General features: G+C 36.4%; 1 protein-coding gene across 6 annotated transcripts; it reads right to left on the reverse strand.

Annotated features, from left to right (window-relative positions):
* Positions 1 to 4,023: 4,023 nt before the first annotated feature.
* On the reverse strand, positions 4,024 to 20,315 carry CA1 (carbonic anhydrase 1). Of its 6 annotated transcripts, XM_027600036.2 has the most exons (11): positions 20,269 to 20,311; positions 18,948 to 18,975; positions 18,018 to 18,073; positions 16,830 to 17,018; positions 15,945 to 16,142; positions 14,091 to 14,209; positions 11,582 to 11,677; positions 9,399 to 9,461; positions 8,400 to 8,555; positions 8,051 to 8,138; positions 4,024 to 6,862 (listed from the first exon to the last, which is right to left on the reverse strand). In XM_027600036.2, the coding sequence occupies exons 4-11, from the start codon at positions 16,864 to 16,866 to the stop codon at positions 6,828 to 6,830; spliced, it is 792 nt and encodes a 263-aa protein (XP_027455837.1). In that variant the 5' UTR covers positions 16,867 to 17,018; positions 18,018 to 18,073; positions 18,948 to 18,975; positions 20,269 to 20,311; the 3' UTR covers positions 4,024 to 6,827. The 6 variants fall into 6 exon arrangements, with proteins under 6 accessions (XP_027455837.1, XP_027455873.1, XP_027455993.1 ...); XM_027600072.2 differs by lacking the exon at positions 18,948 to 18,975 and having other exon boundaries at positions 20,269 to 20,315; XM_027600192.2 differs by lacking the exon at positions 16,830 to 17,018 and having other exon boundaries at positions 20,269 to 20,295.
* Between the last annotated feature and the right edge of the window lie 2,954 nt (positions 20,316 to 23,269).

A 23,269-nucleotide genomic window follows, 5' to 3' on the forward strand; every position in this document is an offset into this window, starting at 1 on the left:
GCTGTCGGCTGCTATGGGCTTCAGTTCTAGCAACTGCGGGTTCTGCCTAGGCTCTGTGTCTGAGTCTAGACATCCATAACCCAATTTTCCTAAGATATGGACAGACAGCAAGCTGCGTTATTTTACCCAGGAATTGAAGCCTGGCTCCTCAACCTCAGCTTTGATTTTGTGACCCTGTTCTGGATTTTCCAGCTGGTTCTGGATTTCTTTACGACATGCCATTATCTTGTGCTTAGTGTAGGTCTACTACTTTTTGTCTGCTGCCTTACCTCTTACATTTTTTACTTTGAAAGCCAAGATGGCTTTTCACTGAATTAGGTCTATTCTCCTAGCGTATTCTTCATACCAGGAGACAAGGCTGACAATAGATTTCAAACCCTTCTATTGGGTTCCAACTTGTTGAAGTAGGTTGGTTTGTCCTGAAAGATAGGCAAATCTGTAGCTCCTATACAGGTAGTAAAACTTTCTGGATAAATAGTAAGAGGAAGTTAAGATTAAATCATTTTTTCCTCTGCCTTCCTATAGCAATTAATTGCATGTATATCAGTATATATTTAATTCTATTTTGGTTTACAGTTATTAACATGGATGTCTCCGCCAATAGATTATAAGCTCCTCTGTGATCGGGTCTATTTTTATCTATTTCTGCATTCCCAGTAACATTAGCATAGTGCTCTCCAAGTGGTAAACACATAGTAAATGACTGAAGAAATAAAGAAATTTAAAACCAGAGTTCATAAGATGCTTATTAATAGGATCAAGTATCTTATTTTCTTTATCTTTATTACACCATTAGTGTAATGCTATCCACATGGTAAAATACTTAGTATACATATGAAATAATAAATAAGAATAGAATTACAGTATCATTTTTCAAATGTCTGCATTAATAATGTTCATTTGTGATTTTTTTTTCCTGCATAGACATCAGAAACTGCTGTTAGACTGATTGTTTGTGCTTAATTTTCATAGATGATGTATTATGACTTTTTATAGCCAGAATAACTACATCTGTGTTCAAGTCAAATACACTAAGCACTCATTATATGCTCTAACTTTTTGAATTCTTCAAAGAGATATGAAGATGAGAGATAAGATGAATCACTGCCTGCCTGCTTTTTTTCTTTCACTTGTTCTTTCTGCAGTGTTGATAGTCTAAAGGAAGACATCAATGAGGTATTCAAGAATTATGAAACAAGACAAAAAAGAAGAGTGTGGGGATATGCTCTCATAGTGCTCTGTGGGCAACTCCATGCTAGGGAAGGCTTGTCATCAGCTGCAGGAATTCTACCGCTTAACTCTCCTTCCCTACATTGAACCTTGTGTTTCATTACATGATTTGAAAAAAAAAATTTTTTTTAGTAGTCTCCATACCTAGCGTGGAGCCAGCGTGGGGCTTGAACTCATGATCCTGAGATCGAGAACTGAGCTGAGATCAAGAGTTGAATGCTTAACAGACTGAGCCACCCAGACACCCCACATGATTTTTGATAATAAGATTTATTCTGAAACACAACTTTAGCATTACTCATGAACAGACTGCACTACTTCATGCTCTTCCCAGCAATGTCTGACAGTTTTTATGTCCTTGCATCACTGACAACACTATGTGTTACTTAAAAAATATTTACTAATTTTATATGTAAAGAATCAGAAAGTATTGGGCACTTGGGTGGTTCAGATGGTTAAGCATCTGCCTTTGGCTCAGGTCTTGATCCTAGGGTCTTGGGATCGAACCCCGAGTCGGGCTCCCTGCTCATTGGAGAACTGCTTCTCCCTCTCCCTCTGCCTGCCATTCTACCTGCTTGTGTTCTCTCTCTCTCTCTATCAAATAAATAAATAAAATCTTTAAAAAAAAAGAACCAGAGAGTATTGTTTTGTTCTGTAGTTCTTTGATTACTAAGATTGAGCAGTTTTCATATATTTATTCATCATTTGTTGTTCTTCTTTACTGATTGCTTGTTCATATCTTCTATTTTCTCTTGGGAATTCAATTTTTATGTTAATAACATGTGAAAGCTTTTTCTACAGCAAGGGCATTGCTCCTGTGGATGTCACTTACACTAAAAAAATTTCCCCAGTTGTCATTTGTTAAAAAGATTGTGTTTATTTATTTATTTATGAGAGAGAGAGAGAGAGAGAGAGACAGAGACAGAGACAGAGACAGAGACAGAGCACGAGTGACAGGGATGAGCAGGGGGAGAGGAAGAAGCAGGCTTCCCACTGAGCAGGAAGCCGGATATGGGACTCGATCCCATCACCCTGAGATCATGACCTGAGCCCAAGACAGGTGCTTAACCAACTGAACCACCCAGGCGTTCCCCCACTGTCATTTTTATTTCCATTAATTTTTTTTACTATTGTTGGTTGACCTAGATATTTAAGTTTTTCATAGTTCAATCAATTATTCTATTATTTCTTGGTTTGTAGCTTTGGTGTTTTGAAGGTTTTTCAATCAGATATTTAAATATTTACCTATTTTTCTAGTATGTTGATTTCATTGAAAAATTTAACCACCTTGGATTTATTGTGGTATATGGATGAGATAAGGGTCTTTTTTTTCCCTGAAGTAGCTAAATATTATTTCTGCGTGGTGTGATTCTGTTATGCATGTTTGATTTTGCTTACAACTTAGGTCATTTGTTAACATGATGGAAAATAACACATCCAAACAGCTTTACATGTGTCTGCCTCTAAAGGATATTAAAATACTTATTAATGATTTGAAGAAAGTATATTCTCTAGTCTTTGAGGGGTAAAAAATAAACTTAACTTAAGCCACTTAAACACTATTCCTCTCTGACATAATTGCTATTTCTACTTCTCATAGCAAAGGGATTAGCATCCCAGATGCCATTGTGAGAAACCTCTAGCAAGTACACTTGTGTTGTGAGCATTCCAACACCTTCAGACATGATCTCTTGTCCATCAGTTCGCTCTTAGTATAAAGATACTCAAGATACTTGTAAAGATACAAGATGAGAGTGTGCACATATCTTCCCCCCTAGTTTAGGGCTTTACTCTTTTTTGTGCTTTCCTTTTTAATTGAATTATAATTGACATACAATGTTATATTAGTTTCAGGTGTACCAACACAGTGATCTGATATTTTTGTACATTACAAAATGATCACTTTGATAGGTCTAGTTACTATCCATCATGGATAAAGCTAGTACAATATTATTGACTATAGTCTCTATGCTGTGTATTACATCCTCATGACTTATTTATTTTGTAACTGGAAATTTGTACCTCTTAAGCCCCTTTACCCATTTTACCCAGCCCCTTGCCCCTCTCTCAGCTGGCAACCACCAGTCTGATCTGTGTGAGGGTATACACATATCTTTAAGACCCAAGGTACTCCATGAGTAACTTCTTTACTGAAATCAAGATTTGTAAGCAAAAATGCTTAAGGTCATTTCTCCTAACTTGTTTTAAGAATGATATATATATAAATCTTTTTTATTTTATGCATTTTCTTCTTAGCTTTATAAATGTGTCCATACAATTCTAGGAACATATAATGAACTGTATTCTTGTAGTAGGTTAAATATCCATATCTGTGTTTCTATTTTGTTATAGTAGACCAGTCCTGCAATAAATGCATTTATTCATTTATATCTGTGTGTGTGTGTCTGTCTGTCTCTGTCTACCAACTAAGATTGAAAACAGCCAAATCTAGTAAGAGTAATAAGGAAATCCTCATACAGTGTCTCACAGAGAACAGTGTGTAATTAAGCATTTGTTATTTATGGATAATCATCAAGATTATGCTCACAAAATAAGTATTTCCATATGTATTCATTGTCTTAGATACAAAGAATGTTGATGACTTTCAGAGTGATTTGGGGTCATTATTAATCTGATGAGATATTCTTCAACTGAATTTTTTTCTATGCTGTTTTTACTCTCATTTGTAAGCTTTTGTTAGTTTACTCACAATAAATGAAACAATTGACTAAAGTTTGAATTCTCTTTCTTTTTTATTGTTTTATATCTCTTCTGCAATGGGATCTCTACCAACTCAAAATAATATTTGTAAGAGAGAAAAACAACAAAAAGATAATTCAGGAGCTATACTAGATATATATACATCATTCCATCTAAAAACTTGCTATAAAGAATGACATAGAAAAGCAAAAATAATTGTTAAATTAGGAAGAAAGTTCGAGAGACCTGGAATCCCACTGTAGTTCAACTTTTTTTGTTGTTGTTTAGAGCCAGAATCCTATCTGTGGTCTAGGATTGACTTTGTGATGGGGAAAGGAGCAAAGGGTTGAGTTTCTAAGTACTTTAAAACTCCATGCTAAATTTTGATTATATCTAATTAGTTACATTTTCAGGGGAGGTAGAGAGAAGTTTCATTGCTTTACTTACATATTCATAGGAATCTGTGACCACAAAATGGTGAAGAACCACTTCATATAGAGTAACCAGTTATAAGAAATAGAAATTTCCTCTTTTGAGTCATGTAAAAAAATTAAATTTAAAGAAGATGTTTATTTTCTTTCCTTTCATTTTCCCTAATTCTGCCTTTGATGAATTTAATGTTCTTAGAGTTATTTTCTAAAACATACAGAAATGAGCAATTTAGAAAATATCTTGGACTCACAAATCAGCAAAAGGATGCCATAAACGTTCAGCATGATATTTCTGAAGCAAGGGTAGGAGTGATGGGGCTGCATAAGACAGAAAACGGTAGGGAGTAGAAGCATCTTTCTACCTTTGAGCTTGTTGCTGGGCCTTTCAGCTGCCATTGTCATTCTGGATGATTGGAAGAGGGTCAGCGGCCAAACATCATGGAAAAATCACAAAATCCCTGCAGGATGTTCAAATCATTTACCTAAGTTGGCAAGGGAATAGGCCACACAGCAGGAGGGTGAGTCAAAGAAACATATGAGTTGCTTTCTCAGATGATCCAATGCCTTGTCCACATATCTTCTCTCAGCAGCTGCTTTTATCGGCTACTTCAGAGAAATTTGGAAAGCCCCCATAATGCACCTCATGAGTTCTGCCAAATAAATGAAATTCTGGCAGAAGCAGTAAGGGGAAGCATGCTCCCCAGTTGGCATTCAGCTTAGGGATAAAGTTTGATGGTCATCATATATCTTCGGTCACTTCTTTGCCTTCTCCATAGCAAGACTTAGAGATTTATATTTAAATTCTTAAGTTTAAGAATCCATTTTAACCTAAAAAATATGTGGGTCATTAAGTATTTTTCAGGTGTCTATTGTGAAATTTGTTTTTTTAAATTGCTCAATTTTTTCCCAGAAAATATTTTCAAAAACTGTGTGTCCTGAGCAGATATATTTTGCAGATATCTTTCTGCAAAAATTTTTTTATACCTTTTATACCTTAAGCAGATATATGTTTCAAATTAAATTCATATCCCTCTTTCTTTGGCTCTCATGATGACTTTTGATAACTTTAGAATTAAAATCCTTTCAATGTGACTCAGGCTTTCTCAGTATCTGGCAAATATATAGTAATATACACAGATTACTTTTGCAAAGAAAGTATGTTCTATTTATATAATGCTTATGGGAGCAGAATGAAAGTATTGTCTGGATCTATTACATTTTAATAAATAGGATTCTTTAAATTCTGGGCTCCAGATCAAAAATTCAAGTGAAGTCTTTTAGTATGGTTTTAACACAACCTTTATACAAGGCTCCTTCAAGAGCAATGAAGAATCTGTTTGATCTGTCTTTTTAAACTATGTTCATGTTTATTTAGAAGTTTTGACTGATTCTGTAACATTAGACAATACTAAGACATTGGAATGGGTACAGGCTTTGGTCTCTAACATGATTTCTTATATTTAGTCATGGAGAAGGAAACTAAAGTAAATCACAAGACTACATACTAGACACAAGATTTAAATTCTGGATGTAGAGATGGCTTCAGAAAGAACTGACTTCAAGTTAAGGGTACGTCTGATAAAAGATTATATGATTTTTTATATGATTCTAAGTCCAAATGACTCCATTGTTTTTATAAACCATTCACAGGTGAATTTTCTTCAAAAATTTTGAATTACAGATTCTCTATTCAAGCTCACCAGTTATGACAACGGGGGGGAAAACCATTGGCTTTGCTAATGGGAGGAGGAAAAGTGGAAGCAATAACTAGAAGCAACATCTTCCCATAGAAAAGATACCATTTTTATCACAGAGAACACAAATGATAACAATGTTGAGCCAGTAGAATAATATTAAATGCAACTGTCATCTTAGCTGTATATTTGCCTTCAAGAGTAAGAAAATGAATTTCTCAATATCTATCTCAAGCTGCTTTTAGGTTATTACATTTGAGGCAAAATAATATTGCAAATAAGGCACTTAAGATTTTTGAATGTACATGGGCCTGAAACGATTTAATATTTAAAAAAAACCAGAGTACATAATAGACAAGAAAGGGATAAAGTTATTTTACTGGTTCAACTAAACTGAATAAAATGGAAACAGACACAAATCCCTAAGAAATTATTCAGTATACTTTAATTGCAATTATAAAGAATTCTACAAAATAAACTGAATTTAAGCACAGGTTTTACAAGCTTATGGATTACTAATTGAGTTAAGCATTAAGAATAAAAATTAAAACTTCACTCTACAGATTGAATTTGCAGCTATACTGCCTTGCTAGTATTGAAATAAATGTGTTTCTTAAAAATTGTTTTACTGGATTATGTCCAAAGCAGGGCAGTGTTCCTCGAGGAAGGAGAAGTTCCTTCCTGGACCCATCAGAAGGAAGCTCTCACTATTCTGCCATTCAGAGGCTGGGGTGGCCGGTTGTTGTGCCTAATGGGGACAGCTTTGTCACCTTCAACAGTCGATAGAAGGCTTCGGAACTGTGCCAGCTGGGAGGGAGGATGAAATATTTAAAGAATCAAAGGCTATTAAAGTTACACAAAACACTGTATTTCCAGTATTGTTAATGCACTGATATTTAGAAAACTAAGTTGCTGATTGCAATGGTCTTACCAATGGGAAGGGAGGAAGTAAAAAAATCCCTTCACATTTATTTGAACTAGGTATTTGGTTTAGATTATTAATGATGGGCTGGATTAGAACGCTAACTTTCTCAGAAGGTCAACTGGGCTACCTTGGGTGAGTGATGTGCTGCTTGTTGCCTCAATTTCCATAAAGTAAAATTACAGTAACATTGACTATATTCACTGTGCTGTGCCTTTTATCCCTGTGACTTATTCATTCCATAACTGTACCTCCCACTCCCCTTCATCTAGTATGCCCATCCTCCCACCCCTTCCCATCTGGCAATCATCAGTTTGTTCTCAGCATTTACGTCTTATTCTGCTAAAAATCTAGCCTGTTTGGAGGGACTTAAGCTGTGGCCGAAAGCTTATTTTGGGAAGCCACAATGTGTGATAATTTATCAGCTCTCAGAATAATCACTTTCCCACCCCAAAATACATTCCTACCTTTTACTGAAAACACCACTTTACAAAAAAACCCTGTCATTTAATGTAGACAGATTTTTAAGAGTTCCACAAACACATCATCTGGCCTATAAAACTATGGAGATGTAAAAAAAAAAATCACTGACTCCACCAAAAGTGAAAATAATGATTGCACCTGAAAAAAATTGGTGTGTCCTCAATATTTCAATACTAAGTATAGATTTAATATAGGTAAAATTTTATATGGATAATGTAGTATGAAGCAGACTCCTTAATACTGATAGGAAAAATATTAAACACTATCAGCTATTTACATTGGGTTGTGAAGATTAAATGCGTTAGTACATATAAGTTCTTAGAATGGTACTCAGCATGTAGCATATGCTCAGTAAGTGTCTGTTACCAGCAGGCTACGTACATTGCCTGTCTTATTGATTTGTTATGAGAATTGGCTGACAAAACCTATGTAAGGCACCTAATAAAGGGAGTTGCTCAATCAATAGTAGTTATTATCATAATTATAAACAATAATTAAAGACATATCTTGTTGGATAGCTAAGAACTAAAGCTTCAAAAAAGAACAAAATCCTTTGTCAACTCTCAGGGTATCTCAGTTGCGAAACATACTTCCCCAAAGTCTTAGTAGAACTTCAGTGACAATCTTTTCTTTGTTTCTGAAACTTTTAGGAAGACACTTAACACAGATGGATTTTTCCTTAATAAGGTGGAAAAGATAGCAAGAGTCAGAATCTCATGGTTTTTTTTCTATATAAAGTAAAAAGCAGCATTATAATACACATTTCTTTTTGATTATTCAATAGACCTATGTCAGAAATGAATTTTTTTCAATAGGAATGGAAAACAAACTCCTTAAAAATCTATTTGAAATCATAACATCCCCCATTAATACTATGAATTGACATGATATTACTGCTTTGCACTCCCAATTCCCACTCTTTCACCTTTGATACTCTACCTGTTCTGGGCTGATACTGATGGGGTCCTTACAGATGATCCAGGTTATACTCTCGTAAAGGGGAGGATGAGTCAGAGAGCCAGAGTAGGTCCAGTAATCCAGGGATGAAGGAAGGAGAGTAGATGGGTCAAAATTTGTGAATGGGGCTCGTTTGTTCTGTAATACATCATTATACTATGATTTAAAATACATCATATACATATATGACATCTATGTTATATTATCTTGGCATATATATTGTCTTAATATTTTAGCTGAGAATTTAACTTTTCTGCTATATATTATACACTGGTGTGTTTGTAGATATAAACAATAAAGGTAATAGAAGACTGAAAATTTGCTACACTCACATTTTGGCCAAATAATCTTCTTCCTTCCTCATTTGGTGGAATATAAGCAAAGATTAAAAAATTTTTAGATAATCTATCCTCTCTAAAAGATATTTCACTTCCAGAATAAAACCTTTATTGTTTCTTTAGGAATGAGGCCAGATACTGTTCCAGTGGCAAAACTATTATTGACATGCTTATTAGTTACGTTTTAGCCTTCTTTTATTTACTCATGTTCTTTTTTGATTGTTTATGAGTGGCATATTAATGGTATCTCAAAATAAGACCCTTAACTCCTGAATTTTTGTACTGCTAAAGAAACAGAGGTAATTTTCTTTGTGACATGGGAAAAAAAATCACATTTTAGTTGGATATACTTTTTAAAGAAAATTTGAACGGCTATGGAACCTGTTCTTCTCTAGGCTAGTTCTTCTCATGCTGCTGAAGTAGAAAAAACAATAACTGAGAAAAAGAAAAGAACAAAACAAAACAAATACCTGAGTCAGAGACCTTCTCAGAAGCAAGCAATATCTAAATACTACCTTGATTTTCAAATTGGTAGCTTTTGCTCTAGTCTTCCTACTCCCCACTTCAAATACATATTTAAATGATTTCAGTAGTTCTGTGGACTCTTGTTCTCTGACTTAAACAATGTCTTTAGTCTATTGACCTTGGTTTTAACTGTGTTTAGGGCATCAAGTACTTTCTGCAGTCTTGGGTTGGCCTGATCAACCTGGAGATTAAAAAAAAAAATAAAATGTGAGTTAGAAATTGTTATAAAGTCAAACTATGTTTAGCTATTTTTTTTTCAGTTAAAAACAGTAAACTGAAGAAAGGTAAGGTATTTTCTCTCTGCTTTAGGAGAGGGAATTTTGGTGGGCATATGTCCTGGCGGGCCCTTGTCCTCTATAAATTGTTCGTAATGCATAACCACTGTCAACCTAAAAACAAGAAACCAGCTCAAGAGGAAAGCGTTTATTTGAGATCAAAGAATTGCAATTCGGGGTACACAGATTGGGTAGAAACCCAAACAACATTCTAATTACAGGACATAGACTCAGGGTTTTCATAGAAGAAAAGGAAGATCACGTAAGTGGTTTTTGAGAAGAGTTCATTGGTGCTGACAAGCGGGAAGGGATTCCTACTTTACTGATGGGTCAGGTGAAGTGGTCACTATGCAGAAGTTCACTTTTATCAGATCTCTCAAATACGATATTCTTGTTCTTGCTGACTTCTAGGAATGTTGGCAGTTTGGCCCAGTTCAAAGGTTCCAAAAGCAGGGTGTGCAAGGCAGTTCCCCTGAAATGGCTACTATGGCTCCATTTTAAAATGGTTCTGTGTGTGTCATATTTCTCAGCACAGAGAAAGTGGCAAACAAAAAGCTTGGTTTTAATTTAATATGGGCAAGATGCTTAAGGACATACAAGTCAAAATCCAAGAACTCGGCAAAACTGTGACATAAAATACAACCTTTTACTTTTGGCCTGTTTTATTAGTTATAATTGGTACAGTGTATGGTGTGTTGTAAGTGTTCAATAAAGGTTAACTAGAATTACTATAATTCCAAAAGTTAGGAACCTGAGTGTGATATTTATCATAAGAAACATGTTTATGACACAGAGCTCCTGGAACCCTTGGAATTTCCGAAGTGAAGACGGCGAGATAAGGGTGTCTTTTGTTATGTTAATTAGGGTACTTTTGGACTGAATCTAAGAATGAGGGCTGGTTGCCCGGAGAACCAACCATGTGGTTAGAGGGTTGGAACTTTCAATTCTACCTTCAGACCTCTGGGGACAGGAGAGGAGACAGGGGCTACAGCTTGAATGAATGGCCAATGGCCAATGATTTAATCAATCATGCTTAAATAATGAAGACTCCATAAAAACCCAAAAGGACTGGGTATAGAGAGTTTCCAGATTGGTGGATTCAGGGAGATACAGGGAAAACATGTGCCTCCACAGGGCAAGGAAGCTCTTTGCCTTTCCCCATACCTTGCCCTATGCATCTTTTCCATCCGTCTAGCCCTGAGTTACATCCTTGTATAATTAACCGGTAAGTAGAATGTTTCTCTGGGTTCTGTGAGCTGTGCTAGCAAATTAATCAAACCTCTTCAAACCCAAGGAAGAGGTCAGGGGAATCTCTGATTTATAGTTAGTCAGGCAGAAGCCCAGCTAACAACCTGGGCTTGAGACTGACATCTGAAGTAGGGTGGGGGAATTGTAATCTTGCAAATCTGAACCCTTAGCCTGTGGAACCTGTGTAGACAGTGTCAGAATTGAGGTGAATTCCTGGACACCCTGCTTGTGCCTAAGAGTTGCTTGTTAGAGGAGGGGGGTGGGTCACTGCACATTGGAATTTGGTGGGTAGAACCCAAAAGACGCAAGTATACCCAATTTAATAATAACTTCCCTACAGAACTTTTCAGGGACACTCTTAGAGAGGATTTAAGCAACATCTGCCATTTTAAACATTAACTGAACTTTTTTCATGGAACAACGATCTTCTTAATATTTTTCCCTGATGATACATTAAATTGATAAATTCCTGAACCTATGAAGTAGGAAGTTTAGAGGAAAAGCAATTTGGAAAATCTGGAAAATAGAAATTCCCTCCCCCTCCAACACCTTCCCATTCTATCCCTACCTGAAACTTAATTCTCTCTTAAAAAGGGAAAAGCCTAGAGAAAACAGCAGCAAAGTACTAGGGAACTGTTTGCTCACCTGAAGCCATTAGTAGAAGGGAAAATTTTAAAAAAGAAAGACTCAAATATCTTTTTGCCTTATTTTATACTATTTTGGTGTTTGATTGGTAAGAAGTAGTGTTAGCCCAGCTCTGTAACTCTCTGTAACTCACCTTCATCAAAACACCGATAATTGCCAAACCATCAGCCTGTGGGACAGCTTCAGCAAAGCTGGAGTACTTTGCAGAATTCCAGTGAACCAGGTGAAGCTGAAAGTGATAATGTGGTCAATTAGTTATTTATACCATTGTGAAGACAAAAAGTTATAAGTTAACTTGTTAATATTAGAAGATGTATCTTGGCTTAGGTAACATTTATATGAACCTTTATCCAGTGGGTAGGAAAGGCTATGTTCTCACTCTTAAGAAGGATTATGTACATCGGGTAGAGCAGGCCATTTGCAATTTCCACGGAACGAGTGAGTAAAATTTCTTTTCCCAAAATATCACAACTATTTATTATTACTCCTTTTTAAAAATTGCTTTGGTATGAAAAGATCAGGAATTCCAACTAGTTTTCAACAAAACTGAAATAACTTCTGTCAGGTGAGGTCCTTTTTAGTAACTATTTATAGGAAGGGGTTCCTGGACAGTCTAGGAGTCTTGGCCAAGAGCACATTTTCTCAAGCACATCTAGGCACCTGTCAGATCATTATGTCTAGCCTAACTTCCCTATGGAACTCTAGATCTGAATATCCAATATGATATAAGTCATCTTGATATCTTCTTGAATATCCCCACATGGATATCTAACAGGTATCTCAAACTTAATATGGCCAAAGTACAACTCTTGATTTCCTCCTTGCCAAATCTGTTTTATTTTCCCATCTTTGGAAAAGGTACCACCATCTACCTAATTGCTCAATCAAAAAGTACAATAGTTATCATTAATTTCTTACTTTCCCCACTTATCAACAGCCATCTCTCAGCATATCTCATAGATTATACCTCCTTACTTGGTTCACAACTTCAAGTCTTTGCATTAGTTGCTGATTTTCTTTGGAATGTCCTTCCCCATAATCTGTCAATGGCAACCTTTTGTCTTGAATTAGGGCTGAACACAAATGCCACTACAGAAAGAATACTTTTCTGACCTCCAATGTAAAGTGATCATCTGGTCAATCATATCACTTTAAAGTAATTAATTCTCTACATACCACTTACTTAATCTCTCTCACTTGCTCTCTCTCTCTCTCTCACTTTTCCTTTTCTCTCCTCCTCCTCCCTTCGCCCCAACTCCTGCTCTCCCCCCAATCCTCCCTCTTGTCCTCAATTGCATGTTGAATTTTGTGGCTAAGTGCCTCTCATCTCTAGCCTGGATTATATTTATTTTTCTTAAATTAGATGAGGAGATCACTGACTTAGATTTCTTAGATGCAACAAGATCTGCCTCTAAAAAGATAGTATTAATTTAGGCTCCCAGCCCATTTGACTTTAGTCTACTTTCAATTTTTTGAGGGAGAAATGGGAAGAAACATTTAATGGGTTTCTGTAGTATTAAAAGTTATTAGCCAAGCTTTACAATGTAACATAAAGCCGACTATATTCGTGTAAAATTCCCAAATCTTCTATTAAAATAAAAAATGCACATACCCTGTAACCTAGCAATCCCTCTTATAAAAACATCTGCCCCACTTATGTGCTTTCACTAGTGCATAAGGTGTATGTACAGATGTACTTGTTGAAGACATTTTGGTAAAAGTAAAAAACCAATGGAACAAAAAGCAAAGGGCATTATAATTGTCCATCAGTGGAGGCCAGTTAAATAAATTCTGATATATTCACACATTGAAATAAAGTTAAAAGAATGAGGTAGAATTAACTCTATTGACTTGGAAAATGATTATGATAAATTAGTAAGTAGAAAAAAGGCACAAAACTACATGTATTACAAATTCATTTTGTGAAAGTCAAATAAAAAGTCAGCCTGTATATATGGGTACATATATATTTTATATTCATACATATATAGAGCAAAATTTCTTCTCTTTCAATCTCTCAGATGCTTTGTTGACAGTTTGATATAAATATTCTTCATTTTTCTATGTATATACAGACAAAATATGATCCTTGAGAAGGATCATAAACTTCCACGTGAGGACAGTTCAAGAGGCTGGAGGTTGGTGACCTGCAGCAGGAACAGACCCTCATTTAGGTGCGTGCCACTCTGTGTCCGTTCCTATGATTAAACTCGCACTCTTGGTAGAGTCTTACTGAAGTGTTCCAGCCTGCCCACACCTGGGCCCCCGGTGTGTCCAAACTTGACCATTTGAATAAGAAGCAAATGGTGTGGTTAGTTTAGAGTCAGAGCTTTAAAGGAGAGCAGCACCTCCTCTTGAGGCTAGCCTGATGTTAAGGTAACCGTTTTTGAGCCATTTTGAAGACAAAGATGATTTTTGGGCTCAAGAGCTCAACTCCAAGTTGCCTTTTTCATATGAAAAATTTCCTTCTATTACCCCACTTGGTATGTATGTGTTTGATTTTAATGCGGCCTGGGAGTTCCTTATAGGGATGAGAATGCTCATTCCTTTGGAGCCATTATAAGGGTGATTTATGTAATAAAGCAGCTGCTTCTGAAAATAATTCTCAGTGTAATTATCTCTTGCTTACTGAGTTACATTACCTCTGCAGAATATTTGACTCCATCCACTGTGTGTTCAGAACCATAGTCATTTGTGCTGCCCCAGTGAAAATGGAACTGACAGAGCCTATAGCTTTCAGAAAGAGGACCACCTTTCAGCACTAGAAGAAAAAAGGAACTACTATTAGTTTTATGATTGTAAGCTCTTGCTTATCTTTGCATTTAACATAAGCCAACACTAAATTGGATTAAGTAGAACTGAAAACAAACACTAGTGCCAAAATTTTTTTCTTGTTGGATTTCTGCCCCCACATCCATGATGATGGTATTCATTGTATAGTGTGTCTCTGACCATTGCATTGAGTTATATACAGTTCTTAGCACATGAGCTGTAATTTTATCTTTTTCTTTTTCTTTTTTTGTTTTTTAAGTGGACTGCATATCCACTGTGGAGCTCAACATGGGGCTTGAACTCACAACCCTGAGATCAAGACCTGAGCCGAAATCAAGAGTCAAATGCTTAACCGACTGTGACACCCAGGAGCCCCTAATTTTACCTTTTTCTGTTGCCAAGGAAGTATATCGGAAGGTGAGTGAATTATACTTTTACAGGGCTTTCCTTGAATCTGCTTTAATGTGCAAGTTTATTCATTCATTCTTTCAACAAAGACTATATAGACAGTATGCATTAAGATCTTCAGTAATTTATTTTGAGTAACAAATTACACATCACATACTTTGTAACTAGTCAAGACACAATGAGTATCTTGACACCTTTGTTGAGAATGCCTGTCCAGGGACCAAGAGAAAGTGCCAGGGGGGCAATGGGGTCCCTTTAAAAATTTTAACATTGAATGACTTTGTCATTTCCAAGAGTCTATGTAATCATATGATTAATTAAACACACATAATACCAGATCTAATCTAGTATTAACAATGGCTATAGCCCCAAAGTGCCTAAAATTTAGGCTCAGAACCTTGTAGCAAAGCGCCAGAACAAGTTTTGCCTTTTGTCAGTAGAGCTATCTTATGAAATTGTCATTTAATAAATTATTTAAGAAACATTTGAGAATCTTACCATGTAGCAGGAAATGTGGCTAAGTTCTGGGGTATGAAGAATTCAGTCACTACAGTTTAGTAGGGGAGGGGGAGATACATAAGTATACTTATGCACAGAATAAATCTTCCAAGATTTATGTAAGACTCATTTTCTTACTGGTACCCGAGTACTTTACAATGATAGAGTCATTTTTCTGGACACACAAAATACATTCTTCACTCCATTTCTCTTCCCTACTGTGTTCCTCCATCCTCATTCCAATTAGAAAATATTTGCCTTTTCAGTTTCTATATTCACTATGATGGCTCATTAGACCTTCTTGGAAAAAATACTGTTTATTCAGAGAGTGTGAAGTGAGTATACAGATATTAGAGGGACGCCTGGGTGGCTCAGTCAGTTAAGCGTCTACCTTCGGCTCAGGTCATGATCCCAGGGTCCTGGGATCGAGTCCTGCATGGGGCTCCTTGCTCGGCGGGGAGTCTGCTTCTCCCTCTGCCTGCCACTCCCCCTGCTTGTGCTCTCTTTCTCTCTCTGGCAAATAAATAAATAAATTAAATATTTTTAAAAAAAGATATTAGAGACCAGAAGAGATAGGATGGTGTCATGGATGAGAAGGGTTGAAAAAAGATGGAGCTGGGGGTTCCAAAAATCATCTTTACCACATGGGGGCTTTCCAGAAGTCCAAGATGCTTCACCAGATTGCAGCAAATTTATACACGTGCACTACACATGTGCACAAAAGACTGAGGATGGCATTTTGTGTTTCTTAAAGTCCTATTGTTTAAATTTTCCTAGTAGAGTCAAAGAAAATAAACCCGAAGGGTCTTTTGGCTCACCTGATCGGTTATCATTGTCCTCATAGTTTACATGGAAAGAATGCCCCACGTTGATAATTTCTTTGGCTGTGGCTGGATCATAGGAGACACTGATAGGTTTAAGAGAACTGTCATGTTTCGTTTCACTGGTTTTAATGTCAATGGGAGATTGCTTATTTCCATTTGCAATGGGGTACAGCTTGCCCCATTGTTCAGGACCTACCAAGGCAAACACATGCATACAATCAAAACTTCATCAAATGTTTGACTCCCAGTTTTAGGAGTGTAACCATCTCTTTGCTTACGAGACTATGATTTATTTAGGTATCTTAAATGGTATTCTGTTTAACTTAATGAAAATTCAGCATTTGAGAATGTACCTTTTCCTATACTATCCTATAAAATAATATATTTGTCAACACAACTATAAATATTTTACTATTAGTACTAGATTTCTTATATATAACATATATATATTATATACAAATATATATGTATGTATATACATATATGTTGTACACTACAGATATATATATTAGCACCCTCTCTATATATTATATACTACATATATATCTCTCTATATATTTTAGTACTCTCTCTCGCTATATATAGAAACCCACATATATATAGAGAGAGAGAGAGAAAGAGAGAGAGAGAGAGAGAGAGAGATTGAGAGAGAGGAAGAGACAAAGAACACATTTTGTAGACAACTGTATCCCAAAGGACCAGTGCTAAGAGGACACGCGGAGTTATTATGAGTATTCAGGTCAGGCGATTCAAACCACTGACCTGTGCCTGTGCAGTTACTCTATTTTGTTTCATTTATTTTTAAAATGCTCAATACCCCTTTTATTGGAAAAGGCAATGAGCTATTATTTTGGTCTACATGAGCAGAAGAACTCTTACCGTTTTTGTCATCATATCCCCAGTCGGAACTTGCCATGATCTTCTACTTAGTTTTCTTTTTTGCAAACAAAGATAAAACCTGGAATAACCGACGGCAAGCCAGCACCCAGTGAACAACAGAAACCACCACTTGTGGGTTTTTATAGGAACTTCTCTGCCTTTAATAGGCCACTATTTCATCATCTCTGCCTATCAGGAAGTATAGATAAGTAAAAAAAAAAAAAAAAAAAAAATGCTGTTGTAAAAAAAGCCCACAAAGGTCAATTCAGTTCCAATTGTTTTATTTTCTTATATTGTAAGAGAGAAATATCAAAACTGTAGGTTTTATAAAACCAAGCCCTGTTTCTCTCATGTTAGTAGATGATATGGCTGAATATTATCGTATATAAGTCTTTGGGTTTCCTAAATTTAAAACGGATTTGTGCACTTGATATTTCCAATGTTACCCTTGCTGGAACTTAAGCAATACTACCAACAGTATTTTAGTAAAGAGAATAATTCGTATGTTTACAGGATGATTGTAACTAGTATCATGATGTTAATTTAAAATCAGATAAACTAATTCTTTGTAATGTATATTATCCATAAAGTGCATTTCATAGACACACAGAATGAAAATAAAGTCCTTCATTTTAGAGCAATATTAGAACTCATAAGTGGAGACAGTTTTATTAATATTGAAATTGAATAGAGCCCAATATTTATTTTACACATCAAGTTCAGCTCTACTGGAATAGAAACCTGTCTTTTGCATGCTTCTTCATGACTTTTAAAGCAATTTCACGACCACCACACACACAGAAATCCTATCGAGTAAGAATTATCATTTTGTAGCTGAGAGATATTGAGGGACTGCTCCACAACCAGTAAGAAGTCAAGAAGCCAAGACTTCATCAGGACCTTGTCCACTTGCTTTCTTCACTGTATCCACTGTGCGAGCTGTGAGATGGGTGACCCCCTAATTCTCCTCTTACACCTACAATTCTCTTAAGCCCAATTTAAGCTTGAACCAAGGTGAGAATTGCCACCTGGTGAGTGATGAGAGGATCTATCGGGCTTTCCACGTAAGCAAAGAAAACCAACTGGGAAGTGTCTGACTCTGGCTAGGTCCACATATCCAAGGCTCTAAACATGCTCAAAGAAAATACAAGCAGAAGAATGTGCTTCCAGAGTAAAGCTTTTTCATACCACGGTAGTCATTGTCTCCTTTCATGTTCTCCAGTTGTCTGGGGTGCCTGGGCTCTCTGGAGGACGAGGAAGATTAGGTGCAATTTTTAGCAAGGCTGACTAGAGACACAATGTTTGTCCCTTTTTGGCTAATAATGGCCAGCTGCCCCAGATACAGAGTGGACTATGGCTCATGACCTTTGTGGTGAGAGGTCCAAGCTTCCATTCTACGCTCTGGTAGGCAGAAGGAACTATTACTTAAAGGGAACTTTTTTTTTAAGGTACCATTTATTGAGAGCCCAGTATGTCTCAAATGCTGTGCTGAAAACTTTACATGTATTAATTCATTTAATTCCCACAATAGCCAGATTAGGCATTACAATCTATATTCTGCATAAGAAGAAGGCTTTCTAGAGGTGAAGACACCTCCTAGGGTTACAAAGCTTGTAATTGGCTGCTTATATCCCATAAGCCTAGAGTTTAAATCTAGGCCTGTCTAACTCCAGAGTTTATCTTCTTTCTTTACTGTCCACTGTCAATAAATGCCCAATGACCTTCCCTTGATTCTATTTTCTGGAGGACTGGATTAGTTGATCTGTTCTGGTCTGGCTCAAGATGACCATTAGCCAGACTTGATTGCTGGGCTTACTTCATTCCAGACTTAGAGTCTCAGTTTAGCCAAAAGCTCATGGAGTAGAAGGTACACTTTGCTTCGCACTTGCTTCCTAATATTTGCTATTTTGCTAAAGATGACTAAAAACAGAACTACTATATTGATCGACATATTTGAGAAACGTATTTGAAAAAGACAACCTCTTTTCATTATATGATTATGTGATGATTCATCGCATGAATATTTTAACATTCATATGGGATGGTAATTCATTTAAAGTTTTTGGCACAAAATTACTTGGAGCCCTAACTATTATGGCCTTTTATTCCAATACATACCTGGGTGTGTTTTTGTACAAGCAGAAAACTATATAGAGAAAAGATATAAAATTTAATGAATACCTACGGTTTGAGTCCTAACACCCCACCCATTTACTTTTATCCCTCTTTTTCTGCTTACAAACTTTGCCTCTTTCTTGGATTGAGTAATCCAAGATGTCTCATTTTGCGTTCACTTCACTTTCACCTACAGCCTCCCTCTCCCATGTCCTGTTCCAGGGCTGTGATCTTTGGACTGCTTTTGCATACCAAGGAGTTCAATTTACTCAGTCTCTGCTCTTCTAAACTAACACTTTATTTCCTAAGGCCATCAAATATTGATGAAGACTATTTGTTTTTCCTGATAAAATATTCCAAAGAAGTCTAAACATACTTGAGAATGAATCATAAGCAACAAGCCTGAGGGAAAAATCTATTTTTTAAAAAAGTAATGCAAAAGTACATAAATAATTTTGGTAGAGAATTGCTTAACTAATAACATTAAGAAATACCAAGTTATATGTCAATTATATCTTAATAAAGCTGAGAAAAATAAAATAAAAAAGATTTTAACACTTTAGAGATTATTAAATGTTGAAAGTATGATGCACAGAAGGTTTAACTTTAATAATTATATTGGTTCAGTTAGAAAATTTGGTAAAAATGTACTAATGGGCCAAGGGGGAGAAAAGAAAGGTTTCATTTGTTATCTTATGAAATGGAATCAGAGGCCAGATATTACAGAAAAAATGTAAAGATGAAATGTTGATTATCCTAAGGGGATCCACCCTTAAACTCTATGCCACAGTTTTGTCTCTTGGCCTTCATAATAAATGAAATTCTTGCAACAAACAAACAGAAATATCAGGAGTGCTGGGAGATTGACTATTACTGGAAGAAGTGTTTCTCCGTGCACTCATGCAAGGGGGTGGTAGCTTGGCTAGAAAAGGCTACTGTTTATAAAGCAATTTTCTTCTGTCAAGTCTTTGGAATAATGACCTCCTTCAATCCTCACAGGGGTTAAGTTAGTCTCACCTCATTCTTTTTTTTAAGATTTTATTCATTTATGAGAGAGAGAGAAAGAGAGAGAGAGAGAACGAGCGGTGGAAGGGGCAGGGGGAGAGGGACAAGCAAACTTCCCGCTTAGCAGGGAGCCCTACAGGGCTCGATACCATGAGAGACTCTATCCCAGGACCCTGAGATCATGACCTGAGCTGAAGGCAGATGCTTAACCCACTGAGCCACCCAGGCGCCCCTCCCCCCACTTAACTCTTAAAGAGAAATAACTGAGGCTTACAAAATCCAAGGAGAAAAACCAGGATTTTAACCCCTTTCTGGTTACCTTGAGCGCCCGTGTGTGCTTCCTCTTCTCTATACCATCATGCTTTTAACAGGCTGTCTATAAAACATTTGCTTTCCAGTCAGCTAATATTTATTACGATTATTTATTGAGTAACATCAATTAACTTTGCTGAAGATTTTTCAGTGCCCTGAAATGTTTTCCAAAAAAGCCACAACATTTCCTCAGTGTTTTGCAAAATTTAGAAACCATAATTAGCTGATTTTACATTATATTTAAAAGTCTTAGCATTTCTTATTTGAACTTTTGCCTTCTAGTTTCTTAAATGAACATTTTTCTCTGGTTGCTCCTTTAACATTTTAAAGTTAAAAACATGAACTCTTACGTAGATGAAGAAATTACAGGGAGTCTCGAACTTAAGTTTGTGATTAAAAAGAACTTTTTGGTGTAGGAGGATGTAAACATGGGAAAGAGGGCTGTGCCTCATTATGGTAGAGATCTACTAAATGCCACTGGAAAGAAATCCAAAAGGAAATAGCTGTTCTCTAAAGCTTAGAGTTCCACAAGGACAAGGTGGCTTCCCTGAGATCCATATTTTCCCCCAAATAAGGAAATCAAGTGTCATTTTTATTTTTTATTTTAAAGATTTTATTTATTTTTTATTTGAGAGAGAGTGAGAGCATGGAGGGGGAGGGGACCCTGGAATCATGATATGAGCAGAAGGCGGACGCTTAACTGACTGAACCACCTAAGCACCCCTCAAGTTTGGCATGACTTTTCACATTTCTCGCTAACTTCCCTGCCCCTCCAGAAGAGGTACTGTTCAGGGTGGCAAGATAAACCTTTTATCTGGCGGAGAAGAGGGTCATGGAAAATGGTGATACTCGTTCAGACTTTTCGGCAGTAAGACAACTGGAGATTCTGATGAATTAATTTAAATGGCAGAATGGTTTATCTGGATCTCACAGCTATAATTCCCCCAAACTGGTTTTCTCTCGTCTTGTAACGAAACGTCTTACCAACTTTATTCTTTCCAACAGATTGTCTTTATTTTCATCCGTATTCGGCTTCTTTGCCTGTTCAAAAGCTTCTGCTCCCGCTGTCCCCTCTGGACGGCTCTGCATCTAGACTTTTGCACAAGATCACCTCCTCAGAGATAATTTTTCCTGACCTCCAAATGCAACATGTCTGCCCTCTTCCCAGTCACTCTGTTCTATCATTCTGTCTTCTTTCTTTCACATTTGTTGCCGCCTGACATTGTTTGCATTCTGAAATTAATTTCTTTACGTCCCTAATATCTATAACCATCTTTATAATGACACCTCCATTTTATTTCTTAAAGAAATTATTTCTTTATTTCTTAAAATTTCACTGAGTTCACTTACAACATGCCTGGAAAACGGTGGTGCTCAATAATATTTCACTAAAGTGAGAGAGGGGGATTAAATGATCATTTTAACTTCAGTTATTGTATTTTTATAAAGACTTAGAAGGGCAGAATGCTTAGCAGGGACTGTGTCTTCCCAAATGCACAGATCTGAATTCAGGGGTGTGTGCCACCCAACTCGTGTTCATATTTAGAACTAAGGGAAAAGGGCCTTTCCCCTCTCAGTTTTGTTAATGGGAGGAAGTAAGTGACTTGTCTGTGTTTGCCAGTCATTGCCGGGAGAGTGAGAATGTTGGTCTTTATAAGTGTCAAAGTTTTTGACACTTTTTATGTGTCAAAATTTAATTCTTCAAATGTGGTTTGAACTTTTGGTGTAAAAATTTCAAAGACCCATACTCTCTTGGATCTGTAATTAAAGAAAATTATTGCTGTAATTAAAGAAAAAACTTTCAACCTTATATTTCCTATCTTGGAACATATTTTTGAATGCAATTTTTTAATGCACTAATGAATATTTCTTATTAACAACTAAGTCAACTCTACATAGGTAACTATTTTAATTCACAGCACACAGCATTTACAGTTTCTTACAATTTCATGTTTTTAAAAACATTAAATTTTAAATACATCTAGTTGACTGTCATGCTTATTGAAATTACAGGTTGGAAAGATATACTGTATATACTAAGAACATAGGCTAGTGCATTTTTTTTTTTTTAGATTTTTTTATTTATTCATTGAGAGAGCGAGAGAGACAGAGCACAAGCAGGGGGAGAGGCAGAGGGAGAAGCAGGCTCTCTGCTGGGCTGGAGCCGGACGCGGGGCTTGATCCCAGGACCTGGAGATCATGACCTGTGCCGAAGGCAGACGCTTAACCATCTGAGCCACCCAGGCGCCCCTAGGCTAGTGCATTTTTAAGCTAATGGTTAGGAAGCTCTTTACTGGATGAGTGGGTAACCTGAGCAGGTTAATTGTACCATCCTTATATTTATTTTTATAGCTGACAAAATACTATTTGTATCTTTTCTCTTGTCACTGTTTGGGGGAATTGATGAGCCCTTCTATAACAGATGACATTTTTTTTGAAGCAATATTTTTCACCTAAAAATAAAATAACATGAATAATGCTTTGTAAACCATAAAATTTCATACAAATATAAATGATGAACTTCAGCCTTAAAAAAAAAAAAAGAGTTTGATTTTAGGGACTCTTGGGTGGCTCAGTCCGTTAACCTTCTGCCTTTGGCTGGCTCAGTCCGTTAACCTGCCTTCAGCTCAGGTCATGATTCCGGAGGCCTGGGATCGAGTCCCACATCAGGCTCCCTGCTCAGCGGGGAGCATGCTTTTCCCTCTGCCTCCGCTGCTCCCCCTGCTTGTGCTCTTTCTCTCACTCTCTGACAAATAAATAAATAAAAACTTTTAAAAAGTTTGATTTTCCCCTGAAACAAATAATAATTTATATGTTAATGGAAAAAAAGTTTGATTTATCTCTCGGGTCAATACATGATTAAGTAAAATAAAGTAGTTCAAGTGATTGCGTGTGGACTGAAATTCAAACAATTGCATAATAGAAATCTGCTTGCCACAGATTAAACTAAATCCTATAGGATAAGTTCTCAAAGGTAAATATTAAGGGAGGTGAAATTCAGTCATATC

The sequence above is a fragment of the Zalophus californianus genome, chromosome 4 (genome assembly GCF_009762305.2).
Source record: "Zalophus californianus isolate mZalCal1 chromosome 4, mZalCal1.pri.v2, whole genome shotgun sequence".
NCBI lineage: Eukaryota > Metazoa > Chordata > Mammalia > Carnivora > Otariidae > Zalophus > Zalophus californianus.

Coding starts and splice junctions, on each gene's coding strand:
- CA1 (XM_027600072.2), bottom strand. CDS start 16,866: ATGGCAAGTTCCGACTGGGGATATGATGACAAAAACG. Junction 16,143..16,829: donor GGGATATGATGACAAAAACG/GTAAGAGTTCTT, acceptor TTGCCTTGGTAG/GTCCTGAACAATGGGGCAAG. Junction 8,556..9,398: donor TAAACACAGTTAAAACCAAG/GTCAATAGACTA, acceptor GATGTATTACAG/AACAAACGAGCCCCATTCAC.